General features: G+C 40.6%; 1 protein-coding gene across 5 annotated transcripts in view; it reads left to right on the forward strand.

Moving 5' to 3' along the window:
- The window catches only part of THSD7B (thrombospondin type 1 domain containing 7B), a 633,259-nt gene that overhangs the window by 464,583 nt on the left and 151,917 nt on the right, over positions 1–16,759 (forward strand). For all 5 annotated transcript variants that reach the window (XM_082197355.1, XM_082197356.1, XM_082197357.1 and 2 more), the window contains one exon: positions 15,849–16,043. In XM_082197355.1, the coding sequence (XP_082053481.1) occupies positions 15,849–16,043 (195 nt within the window). The remainder of the gene's footprint in view (positions 1–15,848; positions 16,044–16,759) is intronic.

Genomic DNA, 16,759 nt, shown 5'->3' on the forward strand with positions numbered 1-16,759 from the left:
ATAGTGTGCATTGTTCAGGATGTTGGACCAAAAGAGCAAACAAACTGGTGAATGCAATCAGTACAATTAAAGAAAAACCCCTCAAATATTATACAGCTAAATTTATCACATTTTATAACTACAGTAATTAAAAATGCCTCGATACATGAAAAATAGACAGACAAATGCTGGTATATGATAAACAACAATGTATATTAAAAAACAACAACACCAAACATGCTTTGACCAAACATTGGTTTTCTTCAGTACTATGATAGTCAGTCACAAGTGCTCACATATACCGTATTGGCCTGAATATAAGCCTCACTTTTCCCCCCAAATTCTGACCATGAAAATTTAAGTGCGGCTTAAATTTGTGACCTTACAAAAATTGGCTTTTACGATATCGCTGCTAAAACATACGGTAAAACAGTAGGGGTTTGAATGCCTGTGGAATTTTAAAGATGTGGTTTATATTTGGGTGCGGCTTGTATTCGGGCCAATACAGTACTCATGTTCAAAGCAAAGCAAACCTCTTTGTCTAATGCGCCACAGTGTATAACCATGGAACATGGTTACTTTTTAGAAACAGCTGTAGCTCACGTGTGGGCAAGTTTAAAAAGCACTGAAAGTGTTTATATAATCCAAAACGTAAGCTCTCTGGGACAGCACCAAAGGCTCAAATGCAGACAGAAGAAAATTGGAGAGCCAGAGCTGTTTCTCTCAAATCCCTTTTTCTTCAGTCCCCCGGTCTACCTACCATGCTGCTCCAAAGAATCTCCTAGCCCCTTTAAGCTGATGGCGGGGGGCACAGGGGCACAGGGGCATTCAGATGGAAGGAAGAATTAACCAGATAGAAAAATCACCACTTTCCCATGAATGGAAGTCTCTGCTAGATCAAACAGCTTTCTGCCAATGGAAGGGCACCATTTAAGATGCAAACATGTGATTGTGACTCATGTTGCCTCGGATAATATGCTATCTTTTGATACATAGTTATGTCAGTGACTTGCTAACTCATTCCCTGACAGGAATATGGCTGCCAAACTGTCCCCTGATAGATTCCTATAGTACCACAACACGTGTCTCTAAATTAATATGAACACCCCAGATACAATACATATCATAATAATACATAGTCCACAATCTAAAGAGAGGTCATTTAGACATACCCATGACATTTTCTTACATGTCTGGTTTTGACTCCCCCCTTCCTTCCATTTTATGCCATTCCTTCCATGTAATATCACCCACACCTTTTGGAATTCAAGTTCTTGTGGCTTTGAGATGGGTTTTAATCATTATATGGTGGAGTTTTTTGTTGTAAATGTTTGTTGCTTTGCAACTTGTTTGGGTTTGGGTTTTTTTTAATAAGTAGTCTTAAGGACCTGTTATGTGATGTGGCTGGAATACAAAAGAAAATAGTATGCCATTCTTTGCATGAATTAAGGGTGGAGAAGGGCTGCAGAACATAAGCCCAAAGTCCTACTGGGCATGCAGTTCTTCCACTTTGCTGTGTTACAAGATAGTCTTTTCATGTCTACACAGAAGTACCATATTTTTCCATGTATTGAATGAGGTTTTTTGACTCAAAAATCACATTAAAAAACTGGGGTCATCCAATACACGGATAGTAGCATGGTGGGGGAAGAAGCGGTGTGCCACCAGCCATTCGGTTGGTGGGAGTGCGGCTTCCCCAGATGCTGCAGAAAGCGGGGAACGATCGGGGGGGGGGGGTTTCCTGCCCGCATCTGCACTGGGGGGAGAAGCTGCATGCCACCAGCCAGCTCTTTGGAGGGAGCGCAAATTCACCTGATGCCGCTGCGCATGGGAAATACTCCCTGAATCATTTCCCATGCGTGGCGGCATGGGGGGGGGTTTGCACTCCTGCAAACCAGATGGCTGGAGGGAGCGCAAATTCACCCGATGCCGCTGCACACAGGAAATGATCTAGGGAGCGTTTCCTGCCCACAGCTGGGGGGGGGGGGAAGAGGCTCAACAACTTTGGGCCATCTCCCCTCATTTTCTTAAAATTTAGTCCCCCAAAATGGTGGGGAGTCTTATACAAGGGGGCATCTTATAGACAGAAAAGTACGGTAAGTCCCATCAATGGGGCTTACTCCCTGGTAAGTGTATGTAGGATTGCGTACACTACATACACTGCATCTGCAGAAATATGCAGAATCATATTGAAACTCCAACTCTTGAACTTTCCTTGAAATGTCCTGGTTTGTCATGCTGTAGGCAATCATTGGACTGAATTCAGCGATTTACTAAACTTTACTCTCCTTGGAATCTCTTAGATGTTTTCCCAAGGGTGAAATATTTGCCTGAATGGGTTGTGCAGAATAAGAATAGATGAGAGCACAGATTTGTGAGGGACCCTAACAGATAGACAAAAAATTGGAGAAAGAGCTTCCCACCTATGGAAACACTGAAGTAAAACCAGGTGATGACAGAGATCTCAGGAATAAATGGATTTAAGCAAAAAGAAAGTCACAAACTGCACTGAGGAGATCTAAGAGGATGAGAATTGAGTAGAGAGACTTGTGGAGATAAATGACCATCTTGGAAATGGCAATTTCAGTGGAGTGCTGAGAGTGGAAGCCAAATTGCACGATGTCAAGAGTGCAGTGAAAGAAGGATAAAAGGGAAGTGTGGTGGGGGGGAGGAAGATGGGTCAAGCCATGGTTTTTTGAGAATAGGTGACATAGTGGCACGTTAAGGAAGGAAGCAAGCATAAGAAGGGAAAGAGGGATAATGGTAGAGAAATGGCAACCATGAGTTATGACATCAGGGGCATCCATGGAAATGATGGTGAGTGGTGGGGGTGAGGGAAATCATGTACTGGGAATTGGAAAGGGAGGATAGAAAAATAAATATCAAAAGAATAGGCAATGTATTTACCGTGTGCTTTCCCTAATGAACCAATAGAACGTCTCTGAAATGGAGCTAGTCCCAGGAGAGCAGCCCAATAGACAGTGGTGGTGAAGTGGTGGCCCTCATACAGCAGGAGAACTGGCAGGGTCCCTTCAAAGAGGAAAGAGATGGCCCTGTATAGACAATACTGTCTCTTCATGCTGGGGGTGATCTCCTTTCTAGCTGCCACGACTGCCGCTGGTCCCCTCTGCTGGCCATGGGAAGGAGTTAGGACATATATTTTTCTTCATTGCAGAGGTCTGGAATGTATTGTTTTAATGGACACTTCAATTGTCTAATGATTCTATCTTTTGAAAGAGGAACAAGTGTTTGTGCCAGTGGCAGACTTGAATGAATTTGAGAATCCTTATCATCATTAAGTTTGGAAAAGAAAAACAATATTTTTCCCAGGTGGACTGTTTCCTTTTTATAGTATCATAAATGATCTATCCCTATGAATGGTTTTATAGATGCCATCATAACTGAATTGTGTGTAGGATTAGACAGTTGTTATAAGATAACCGGTAGACCGGTTATAGAAGATGGAGCTGCTTTGATATTTAATACTCTTTAAATGCCTCCTTAGGAATCATGTGCTATGGGCTGTAAATGATGGCATAATTATTAATGATGTAATTAAAATTTGAGACTCAGAGGCAAAACAGAAGCACACTAGAAAGATAACATTTATATTGTGGTATAGTGCCTCAATTTGTGTGTGTGTGTGTGTGTGTGTGTGTGTGTGTGTTGTCTGCGTGTCTTCAGCTAAAAGTAAAACACTTTATATATCTAAGGAAGGATCTCAGTGAGAAAAAGAGGACAGTATTAAATTTAAATACTTTTGGACCTATCACCTATCCTACAAATAAGCTTGAAGCACAAAAGTAAGCATAGCTGAAACACACTTGTGCCATTGCTCTGAACTTGTTTATTGCCCCAGCAACACTGGTGGGCAGGACAGGAATGGGTGGGGCCAGTGTTAGCATAGCAATTGTTGCAGTGCGTTTTGATACACACACGGAGCTGCTGCATAAATTGGCTCCTCCTTCTATTTCAGTGGAACAAGCAAAGCATTGAATGCAAGCTGAGGAGTTGCTAAATAACAGTGATAATCTGGGCTAGACAATTTAATCATCTCAGAGGAATTATGAACACCGGTGAGCGAGCTATAAGTATTTACTAAAACCTCCTGTAATGTACTTGTCAGGGAGATGATAGTATGGGATAGCAGCTGCCTCTCATCACACTGGGATCAAGTTGCTGTGTTTGTATTGCACATGATTAAACTTACCTGCATAAGTGCAAGCTACTTTACATAATGTCACTGTCATTCAAATCTTTGTGCGTGGGGTGCCAGCCATTCCTAATTTGTCAAAAGTGGCACAAATTGATCTCATATGTACACTCCAGTCACATGTTTCTGCTTGTTAATTCCTTTAGCTGAAATTACTTTCTTGGTTTTCCACTCACAACAGACGGTGACTAAGCACCTATATTTATTTTTTCCATTTTAAAATTTATTTTTTGAATTATTCTTAAATTTCTGCATGTCAGGGCCTTCATACAACTTTGTTTCTGACATCAATGTAGACTTTGGGTTCATGTATTTTATGGAATAGGGATTCCATGCCAGGCACTTAAAGGTAAAGGGACCCCTGACCCTTAGGTCCAGTCGCGTACGACTTCTGGGGTTGCGGCGCTCATCTCGCTTTACAGGCCGAGGGAGCCGGCATTTGTCCGCTCTGCAGACAGTTTTTCCGGGGTATGTGGCCAGCATGACTAAGCAAAGATGAAACTTCTGGTTAAATTCTGAATATTGATGAGAACATTCTTCTGCCTATAGCTGGCAAAATTGGGGGTACTTAAGGTGATTTCTGTTTTCTGCCCAGAATGCTTCTTGATGATACTATCTTAATGCTGGGTGTTCTTCTCGCTTCACCCCAAATAGCCTTCAAATTGCATGGCTATGGCTGTAGTCCTTATGCATTCTTACCTGAAATAAAACTGCACTGAACACAATGAGCATCATGGTGGTTGTTGCTGTTCTTTTCTCTTCCTTTCCCCACTGATCTGGATTACAATCTTCTAATCCATTTTAATCACGGTGCTTATAAGTAAAGCATGTGTGGCTAAAAGGTGCCAAGGAGTAACTGTTCCAGGTTAAGTAGTACATACCAGACCCAGATTAGTTGCAGGATTGGGCCAAATCTGAGTATTAGATATGCTGGTTCTTTCATTGTAGAAAAGGTCCTCTCATTCCCACAAACATTTATCCTTTAATTTTGGAGATTCCCAGGTGTTTTGGAAAAAGGTTGTTGATTCCCTTGAAAAATCCACAATGCATTTATAATCATTCTTTATCATTATCATCCAGTGTTTTGGAAAACAGAAACTTTACCAATTCAAATCATATTTGCAAGCCTATTAGATTTGCTCCCTCCCTTGTAAGTAGGTAAATTATTTTATGTACATGGACAGCGCAATCCTATACTACCATGCCAGGACTAGAGGAGCTCCACCACTCCATGGCCAATGAGAACACACACTTTCCAATCTTGAATGTCATTTGTATGTTGTGATGTAGCAGGTGCACTTTGTCGTAAAAATGCAACTGAAAGTGTTGGGGAATATTCAGCCCAGTTATCACCATCTTCTTCATCAAATAATAGCAACTATCCTGCATGAAAGCAATAGACATTTGGCAACAAAATCCACAATATATATAACAATGCTCCGAGGAAATAATCTTAGTTTTCATATGCATCAGAATGAGGTGGCAGAGTGAGCTGTGCCACTTCAGGCATGTAGAGAATTGCATTTTTTATGCTCCACTGTGCAACACACAAACACAATCAAATAATATAAAACTGTCTGTAGGTAGAAAACTCTCTCTTCAGGGAGCAGGCTGGGCTGAAAACCTTTCTGCATGACGTGCTTCTTGGTGGTGGTTTTTCTTTTCCTGGTAGTCACATGTGTTTGTGTGTGCTTAACTTGGGACCCATACAAAAGTGTCACCCTACAGCTGCAACCTGCGGTGGCACTGTCCATTATGCCTCCTCATTCTGCTATGTGTATAAACCAGTCAGTGTTAGCTGGGTTGTCTGAACATTGAGTACAATTTGCAAGGTGGAAAGGATCAAGGACAGAAGAGAGATGTTATCTGTGACGATAGAAGCAGATGAACATTAACTAAAAGCTTCATGGGGATCATAAAGGGTAGAGAGACCTTAGTAATGGATTTTTTTCTTCAAGGTTTTAGTATGTTATGTGATCCAGCCATGAACTGGAACCGAGGAGTGAAAAATGAAGAGAACTAAATTTTACACCAAGGTTACATGCCTGGAAAGAATGGTGGATTATAAGATAATTAAGGTTCAGAAACTGTTGGATAGGCAGAGATTTATTGCTGATGAATTACAAGAAATTCAGTTTTATCAAGGTTAATTTAAGAAAATGAGCAGACATCCATGAAGTGATAATAGCCAAAAGACAATTAGCCACTGTAGAAAGTACCAATGCTTAAAGAGCAGGAATTCAGAGTTAAAGTGACAGATCATCAATTATTTTTTTTAAAGACAGACTAAGACTGCCATCCTAACTCTATTGATCTGGGAGCAAGCCCTATTCAATTCAACAGGATTTACTTCTGAGTAGATGGACATAGCATTGTACTGTGAAAGACCAGGAGCTGGGGAGAGAAATAGGGCAAAGTACTGACATCTTGAAAATACCATGAGGGATAATATATATAAAGAGAACTATTAAGGAGAATTTGAAAGGGAAAATGAGAGACAGAAGAATTAAACCAAGCCAAAACTAAACCTCCCCCCAAAAACAGAGAGGAGAGGAGAGAATTTATTTATTACTGTGTATTACACTTGCATACCACCATCCAACCAAGTTCTCTTTGTAATTTGCATAAACAATAAAATGCAGATGTGATTCACAATAAACACTCACACAAATCACAAAACAAAACAAAAAAGCCCAGCAAAACATCAACAACTGAAATCAGCATAAAACATAGGATCTAAAAAAAAAGCAGAAAATCAGTGAGTGACAAATTGGTGCAAAAAATGGAAGCACCTAATTTATGACAAATGAAGACAGAAGATACACAGCAAAGGAACAGAGGTAACTTCTGTGCAGGTATTTAAATTTAGCTAAGTTAAAAGTGGATTCAGTGAAATGGAGAGCCAGTCTTTTTTTTATTTTTAAAAAAGGCATGTCTCCAGTTTTCACTCTTCTCCTCCTGTGGCTGTTTTTCCCGGGCAGCCTCTATTTTTCCCTTTAAAAAAAGATCCCAAGATGCAATGTATAGCTAATATCCCCTTTGTGTCTCTTGTCACCAGATTCTAAGGGCTTTCAAGTGTCTGGACACGTTTGGGGGGAGATTCCCCTTGTGTGGATGTTGTACCTATAAATCATCTTCATAGAAATCTCTCATAGGCTCTTGCACAGATTGTGCAGTTGAAGATGAAGAATACGCTTTGGGCAGGAGTTCAGTGAGTAATACTGTGGGTCTGATACAAACAAAACTTAGGAAAGCTATTTCCTTCCTTTATATTTTCTTTTGTGTGATTTTAATAGAAATGCTTTATGTTCGAATAGTTATCAGACAAGCCCTTTGGGTAGACCAAAACTCCCATCTAGTTTTCCATGGGGGCCCTGCTAGATTATTCTGGGAAGATTGCCAGGCAGGCATAAGGACAATTGCTACCACCAGCACTACGAATGTCTCTAGAAATTGGTTGGTGGTATAATGCCTCTAAACTTGGGATTCCGTCTAGCCACCTTTGCTAACAGCCACTGATAGATCTATTCTCCATGAAATTTGTATAATCCCCTTTTGGAACTATGTAAGCTAGTGGCCATAACTACATATTACAGCTGCAGGGTTTTTTTTTAAATTAATTTTGCATTGTGTGGAATGACAAAGCCTTGACAATTTTCAAAAATTGATTTTGGGCCACACTTGAATGTTGCGCCTAATGAATAGCATGCAAATACATCTCTCATTTTGCTTTAATTAATTGCAGGCTCAGGAAGGACTGTTATTAGGACTGCAGCACGTGGGGAAAGATCTTTATTCCCCCTTTCACATAAGGTATAAGGCTGCGGGAAGTGGTGGTGGTGATGGGCAATCTATTGGCACTAATGGGAACTTTTGTGTTTGGTTTTTTTATATAAATTTTTTATTGGTTTTTCACAGTTTTTCTAAACACAAACAATACACAAAACAAACAAACACACAAACAAACGTGTATAATTTCATATCCTTTTTTTCTTAAACTTACTTCGCCGACTTCCCCATACCTCCCCTTTCTACATCCCAATTTCCGAACCTATTTCAGCAAATCCTACCCCTTGGTTTTATCAGATTTTCCCTTATTCTTTTCTTTTACTTAATCTTTTACAGCTGTAATCCCTCCTTTTCTAAAACCTCAACATTTTAACATTCATTAATTTTATAATACTTCTTAAGATAAATTTTAAATTTCTTCCAATCTTCATCCGCCGTCTCTTTCCCCTGGTCACGGATTCTGCCAGTCATTTCAGCCAGTCCCATGTAGTCAATCACCTTCATCTGCCATTCTTCCAGAGTGGGTAGATCTTGAGTCTTCCAGTGCTTTGCGATGAGTACTCTTGCTGCTGTGGTAGCGTACATAAAAAAAGTTCTATCTTTCTTTGGCACCAATTGGCTGACAATGCCCAAGAGAAAGGCCGCTGGCTTCTTAGGGAAAGTACATTTAAGTACCTTTTTCATTTCATTATATATCATTTCCCAGAAAGAAACCAAAGGTGATAGAAAGTACCTTCAATTTCTTTACATTTCCAACACTTATTGTCAGGCAAATGGTAGATTTTTGCTAGCTTGACTGGGGTCATGTACCACCTATATATCATTTTCATAATATTTTCCTTGAAGGCATTACATGCCGTAAATTTCAAACCGGTGGTCCACAACTGTTCCCAGTCAGCAAACATAATGTTATGACCAATGTCCTGTGCCCACTTAATCATAGCTGATTTGACTGTTTCATCTTGTGTATTCCATTTCAGCAACAAGTTATACATTACTAATGGGAACTTTTGTAGGCACACAGGAAATAGATAAGGTACAACAGGGATAAACCTTCCTTTTTGTGCAGTAATCCCAACAGCAATTTGGAGTCAGAGCAAGAGGGTGTACCTGTAATTAACGAGATACGGGGGGGGGGGAGGCACCTGCATACTATGCATTCAATCTACTTTGGTATTTATCTATTTATTTATCACCGTTCTTTATATGCCACCTTTCAGGATACAAATGCTTCCAAGGCAGTTTACAACTAGCATTGCTGCACATTTTAACACACACCTCCATTAACATGTCACAGGTCATAAAGTTCCCTTCTAACAGGCAGCTGGTGGTATATGACCCTGTGGAGAGGGAAGGGGGGAAAGGCTTTGGTTATTCCTTCACCTTCTCTCCTCACATGGCCCTTTTCGGGAAGGAAAGTGGAGTCTTCCATGTTCCCGTTCCTCTATCCCATGTGTTTATCCCCTGTTCCCTTGATTCTTGTGTGTGTGTGTTCTGAAACAGACATGCAACTTTATTTCTTCCTTTGTCGCATATTAAGTCTTTACTACTTGTTTTCTGCTTTGTCATTTCCTGCCTTGGCTGTTCTTTTCTTGGCTTTTCTGTTATTATTGTTTTTTTATTCTCCCTTTCTGTTGGGGAATAGTGATGGGGCCAAAGCAATTAGATTTACTTCTCACCCTGCTGGTTACACTGACAAACTGACAATGCTTCTCACAGAAGTTCTTAACTATGGATTGGCATTAGCAAAAGTCAGCGCCAAGGTAGAAATTTCTGTGAAGTGTGACATAGACCTTTCCATTGGCCGTGCAGTGCAGTCAGAGGAATAAATCTGTACTCAGACTTATTAGCGTTTGATTTGGTGTCTCAACATGGAAAAAAAGTCAATGGCGAGATTACGAAGAGCTGAGTACATTTATAGATGGCTGTATCAAATCAATCTTACGCTCCTCAGTTCTGGCGTTGTTGTGAAATGTTTAAATGTAACAGTTCCATTAGCTAATTAGATGTCTGGGGAAATACTTTTACCCTGTTAAGCCTATTTATGCTGAAAGATTTGAAATTGCTATTAGTAAGCAGGCAAATGGCAACTTTGATTTCCCCATCCCCTCCCCACTCTTAAAATTTACTACTATCTACTGACATCTTTGTTATAGACAAGCAGTTACTCAAGGTTTATTGGCATTGTTTCCAGAGATTTAAATGAGATATAAAATTTTATAGCAGCATAGTATTTTAATGACTGTTTCATTATTTTACATGGAGGACATGAATGAATAGAAGGAGTAATATTGATGGACAGCATGTCATTAGAAGATACAAAAAAAAAGTTCTGTGAGTCATTTATGTGCAAATTAGGGTCTTTTGTGTTTGAGGGCTTAGTTGCAGAATTATATATAGTTCAATATCTCCTAGTGTAACAGGGCAAGAGAGAATTTATGTGCCATATATATCCTGGAGAAGATATATTTTGATATGCTTAGCATAACTTGACTCATCTGCTGGATCAGGAAGTATATCATATGCTTTTATGAGCAATGATCCAAGTGCTGCTAGGCTCTTGCTCTTACTGCCCTTTATACTTGGAGTGCCCTTTAGGAACACCTGGGAAGTGGCAGGTCCCTCCATATCTTCCTTCCTTCAGTACATTCCTCAAAGCCTGCTTCTGCTAAAAAGCCTTTGGTTCAACCTTAAATCTTCATCCCCAACTAGGAATGAAGGAGGATTTTGTCCTGTCAACATTTTTAAGTAGGCTGACCTATTTCGCACCGCTTGGACTTGTACACAAATCAGGACATAATTATATTATTCATATTTCACCGTTCTCTGAATTTTGTGGCGCAGTTCTCAGCTCAAAAACGTTTAAAAAACTGTATAAAATATATTTAGAAATGTGTGCATTAAATAAAATGCATATTTGAATTGCCATGGGCTGTAAATTGACTGATCTATCTAGACCCTGTCCACAACTGTAATGAAGTTTTAAGTATGTGTAGCTGAATTTGTGTGCACATTTGCCCCCTGTTATGCACTCTGGATGTGGGATTGCACTGTGGTCTAAACCACAGAGCCTTGGGCCTGCCGATCAGGTCAGCAGTTCGAATCCCCACAATGGAGTAAGCACCCATTGCTCGGTCCCTACTCCTGCCAATCTAGCAGTTTGAAAGCACTTCAAGGGCAAGTAGATAAATCGGTACCACCCTGGCGGGAAGGTAAATGGCATTTCCGTGTGCTGCTCTGGTTTGCCAGAAGCAGTTTAGTCATGATGGCCACATGACCCGGAAGCTGTCTGTGGACAAACGTCGGCTCCCTCGGCCAATAAAGCAAGATGATCACCGCAATCCCAGAGTCGTCCGTGACTGGACTTAATGGTCAGGGGTCCCTTTACCTTGACCTTTTTACCCTTGCTTCTTCTACTATCCTTTCAGTCTCTTTGTTTGTCAAAATGTAGACTGTCTTCAGACAAGACTAAAAGTGACAATAGATTCTGTACTAGCAAATGCAAGTAACAAATTCCTTATTAGTGTTGTTTGTCGCAATGTGGCATAATCATGCAGTTGCTAAGCTTTTTAAAGGATTTTACCCCAGGACATATACTGCCACGGGGGCCAGATTAAATCGACCAGCATGCTGGATTAGGCACCCTGAAACAGACTTTGGACATGTTTGGCATAATGTAATGGCTTTTTACAAGACCCATTAATAGGAAAATGGGTGAGGACCATGTTATGATGAAGTGAGACTGAAGACTTAGTTGTGTTCGACTCTCCATGACACCATGAACCAGAGCATGCCTTGGAAACACTCACTTTCTTCTCAAAGCTTCTCCTTTTTTATGTCCATGGAGTTTTCTTGGCAAAATACTGGAGTGGTTTGCCAGTTCCTTCTCCAGGTGGATCACATTTAGTCTAAACTCTCGGCTATGACCTGCCCATCTTGGGTGGCCCTGCACGGCATAGCTCATAGCTTCTCTGAGTTATTCAAGCCCCTTCGCCACGACAAGGCAGTGATCCATGAAGAGGGGATGCTTCCATAGCAAGGTCTTAATCGCGTTCTGCTCACTCTCAAGCAGAACCTTAGCATAACGAAAAGGGTGGGTGGGGAAGCTGATTGGACAAAATCATGGACAAACCGCTGGAAGCCAATGTGACTGCTGGGGAAGGAAATGATGCCCTCCAAGGCTGTGGGGAAACAGGTGCACACCCCCTGCCCCAGTGGTGCCTCCTCACATGCCAGGCTGCAACCACTGCTGCCAGATGTAATAAGGCCGTGAATGGCCAAGAACTATCATGAAGATGAAATTATCACAGGACAATTAGTTTGGGATAAAATAGGCCACAATGTTGCTGATTACAGTTTTAAGTTGGTCTTGGTGTAGGCACTGGGTGTGTAGCCTGAATCACACAGCCCGACTGCTGGTTGATTATTGAGTAGGGTTAATCCCAGGTTAAGGCTCATCCCACAACGTACATCAAATCAGGGCAGTCCCTCTCAGATCACCATGGGGGGGGGAGTCCTGGCTTACCAGGCCCCATCTGGAAAGCACACCAGTGGACCCTTCTATGGGATACCAATTTGTTAGAATGGGGTGGGAGTGGGAGTCCCAATTCCCCCATCTATCTTTTGGCTTTAGGCATGATCCTCAGAATACAACCCCTGTGCAAGTTTCAGGCTTACTGTATTTCTAGTCTTTTTAAGCAAAAGATTTCTGTAATTCATTGGGAGAATGGCCCAGATTTACAAAACTTTTGAGAAAATTTTGCATTCTGCACTTGTTACACATCTGGAAACTTACTTCCCACCACACCTGAATAGAATTGCTTGAAATCACTTGAGTCCCAAGATATATTTTTTTCAGTAGGATCCAGTCTCACTCGGGTGGTTTTAAATATACCTTGCGGATGAGAGTTTTTCTTCCCTTTTTTCATACCAAAATATTCAAAATGTTTTCAAGAGTGATAGATTTTCAATCACATCTCTTTCTCCTACATAAAAACAAAAGCATATATTTTCCCCAAGGCCAACTTAGGTTCTTCTGCCAGAAGCTATCCGCTGTCTTGTAGGTACCACCCACACAGATTGAGCCAAGTGTTAAATATGGGCAACTCATTCTACTATGAGTGAAAAAGAAGAGATGGAAGTAAGTCTTCTGTCTGCTGTAGACCATAAACCTGACAGGAACTGACTATTTTGTATATTACTTGTAAATAGAGATTGTGAAACAGAACAGATTTTCACAGTTCAGCTACTTTAAAGTATTGCTGTCTCCCCATCCTACCTTTTCCTTGAAGGACTCCTCAAAACTTCCACCTTGACCCCAGTTCTCTGAGATGTGGTAACAACTGCCATACAAGCAGGATGTCAAAATGCTTGCAAGGGCTATAATGCTAGTATGACTTGTAGAGGCAAGCACATAATTGGTGCACAGTTTAAGAGTTCCTCTTCTCTCCCCAACCCCAAACCCTTAGCTTGCTCAGCTGTCAGCTCAGTGTTGAACACACAGAGTGCTGCTACTGAAATGGGCCATTCAGAGAGAATGATTGAATAGAGGTAGATGCAGTGAGAGAATCTTTCCAAACACGTCACAGAAAAGATTGATACTCATTCATGATGAGATGCGTTCCTGTAGGAGAGGGATATTCAAACTTAATTCATCTTTCGGCACGCTAGAATAATAGTATAGCGATTAGGCAAGTCAAATTTTGTCTGATCAGCAGAGGCATGCATATATATATATAGAACATATCTTGTAGTGGGATTGCCTGCTCAATTCTCTCTATTACTCCCCATAATGTGCTTGAAAAGTTTTATTCATACTTCGGGGACTAAGAGGCTGTCCTTATTTAGGAATATGAATGCAGAAATTACTGCTGCACAATTGACAGCTTTAAGCACTTCCACTGACTTCCACTTCCACTCATTTGCAAGCTGGTATATGCATGTTGCCCCACAAAAGCAATAGAAACCTTTACCCTCAACTTTATAATTCTTTGCCAGGCAGCTTCATGGTAATCACAACTCTAATTTCCAATGAAGAGATGGTTTTCTTCTGCAGTTGCAGTTCTAAGTTTTATTGCTCCCCCACTCCATGTTTAAATGATTGATCTTGTTGGTTTGGTCTTGGGTTCATTAAAGATAATGAAAGCTTTGCAGGTATCCTAAAAGGAGGAGCATTCAGAGTGGGAATGTTGTTCATAAGGGGTTATAGATTTGAGCTTTTAAATAATTCAAACATGAGAATCATCCAAGATTCCATAGCCCATGATCAAGTCTCTTTCCCTGCCCTTTTTTTATATTTGCACATGTGTTAATGCGTACTGTTGTGTCAGAGTGTAGCAAGGGTTATGTTTGACAAACCACAAGTATTTCCGTTACCCTTCCAGATTAATATGTGCATTTCTATTAGTGTTGAAGCATATATATTTTTTTTAAAAAAGGAAAGAATTTATTGAATATCCGCTTAAGGCTTGCAGCTCACTAGACATGATTTCCTCAACACTTCATAAATATCAGTTATATACTGAATATCCAGCTTTTATGAAAATGTTGAAGAAATTCTTCAGCATCTTTTCTAAAGTATACAAAACAGAAGGAAAGAAACTGAGGAGGCCATTTGCTGGTGTGCATAGGAGAGCTGAGGGCAAACACAGATGTTTGAGAATAAGAGGGCATCTGGGGTGGAACTAAACATTGGGAGAAATATATGAAGTAATGTTAGCCATGTTTGCCCATGAGAAAAATTCTGAAGTACAGTACTTGTTAATTAGGACAATGGACAGTTTGTATTTATTCCCCCTACAAAAGCACCCTGTTTGTTTCACCTCAGGATGGAGGCGGAACTGAGTAACAGCTGTTGCATTTGCAGAGACAGGGCCTCAGTCTTATGAGATTCTTATTTTCCATGAGGCCCAGGTGCAGCCTGAAAGGGCCTCCTTTGAATGTCTGATATCTCCTCTCCCTATTGAAATCTATTTTGTTAGTTTGAGCCCAGTTCTGCAATCTGTTAAGGTTATCTTGAATCCTGATTTCATCTTCTGTGGCATTAGCTACCCCTCCCAGTTTGGTGTCATCTGAAAATTTGAAGAGTATCCCCTCCATTCCTTCATCTAAGTTGTTTATAAAGATGTTGAACAACAACAGGTCCAGGATAGAACCCTGCAGCACCCCACTTGTCACTTCCCACCCAGTGAATGGTCCATGAGGAACGATTCATGAGCACCTTCTGAGTTCAGTCTGTCAACCAGCTACAAATCTACCTAACAGTTACTTTCTCCCTTCCTTCATAACAAGTAGTGCAGGTTAAGACATTTCTTAACATGCTGTATATTTTCTTGAAATGCCAGTAGCAGCAAGTTAGGTGCAGTGATGGCACAGGATCATGCAGCATAATGATGTTTGGAATGTGGGGTTAGTTACATTAGATATCATGAAGAGCGATGGGTCTAAGACATAGGGCTGCCTGTGGCCTGTTTTTCATTTTCCAAATGTCACATGAAAAATAACAAAGTTTAAATTATTGTGAATGTGATGCAAGGTGAACAAGAATGTGTTCTCGCACATTCTACAAGAGTCCTCCAATCTAAAACATGCAGCAGAGGACTCCCACTGGTAGTGTTTCCATAAGGACAAATCCCAGAAGTCTGATCATAAAGAACAAAAGAAGCCCATGAAGTTTTGTAATTGAAGAGGGTATGAAGTGCACACGTGAAACATACCTTGGCATCCCTGCTGCAGTACTTCTGTGAACCAATCAAAGTCTTCTCCCTGCCATGCTTTTATATTGCTACAACTACTCATATATTTTAAACTGGTCATATTCTTAACATGGGCTTCTTCTTTTTCTCTTCCCATTTTGTGTTGATTTTAGGTGAGGATGTGTCAGGTGATCTCTGTGCAGACTCCCCTTCGCCTTCCAAGACCATAACATGTGAAGTTCCATGTGGAATGGACTGTGTTGTGACTGAATGGTCGCAGTGGTCATCTTGTTCTCACTCATGCACCAGTAAAAATGCTGAAGGCAGGCAAAGCAGAACGAGGTCAATACTGGCATTACCAGGAGAAGGTGAACAGCGCATCTCTTATGGTTATTTCTTTGTTTTCTTTACAGACTTCCTGTGGCATGGCAAGGTTAGGAACTGTATATACCAGAACTATGGGAGTCTCATTTGGTACTTCCTTATTCATTGAGGATAAGACTTTCCCTCTTGAATGATATGCTTTCAAACTATTTTGAGTCCTTGAACCAGTAGCAGACTGCAAATGAGTAACATTACTTTCTTCTGACATGGCTTCAGATATGGCCGGAATGCTACAATACAATATCTGAGGTGGATGTTAAAAACTTGAAGAGCTGTTCTGGAAACTCTGCCTTATACTTTAGCTTTCCTCATGGCTGTATGTGTTGAAATGTGTTATTTTTAATATAACTGTAGCGTGTTCTCTCACCAGTATCAAAATCTTCAAAACGTAGCAGCAGATGGGTGCTGCATTAGCAGTTGAATAGTGGCCCCCTGTGATCAGTTAAAAACACCCAAAAATGCAGTTGGGAAAGAGCAAAGTTATGAATGCACATGCCTAGGATTATTAGATGAACATTTTTAAAAAGAAAAAAATATAGCATTATGTATATTGTCGTGTGGTGAGGAGTGATTGTGAGTTGTGCCTCCTCAAAGTCATGTATCATTCCACATTTTCCTAGAGAACTGTTTGGATTAGTCCCCAGCCCCAGTGAAATAAGAGTAATTAATAATCTTTATCACTTGAAAAGAATTTTCACCT

This window comes from Podarcis vaucheri (assembly GCF_965113315.1).
Source record: "Podarcis vaucheri genome assembly, chromosome: 1".
NCBI lineage: Eukaryota > Metazoa > Chordata > Lepidosauria > Squamata > Lacertidae > Podarcis > Podarcis vaucheri.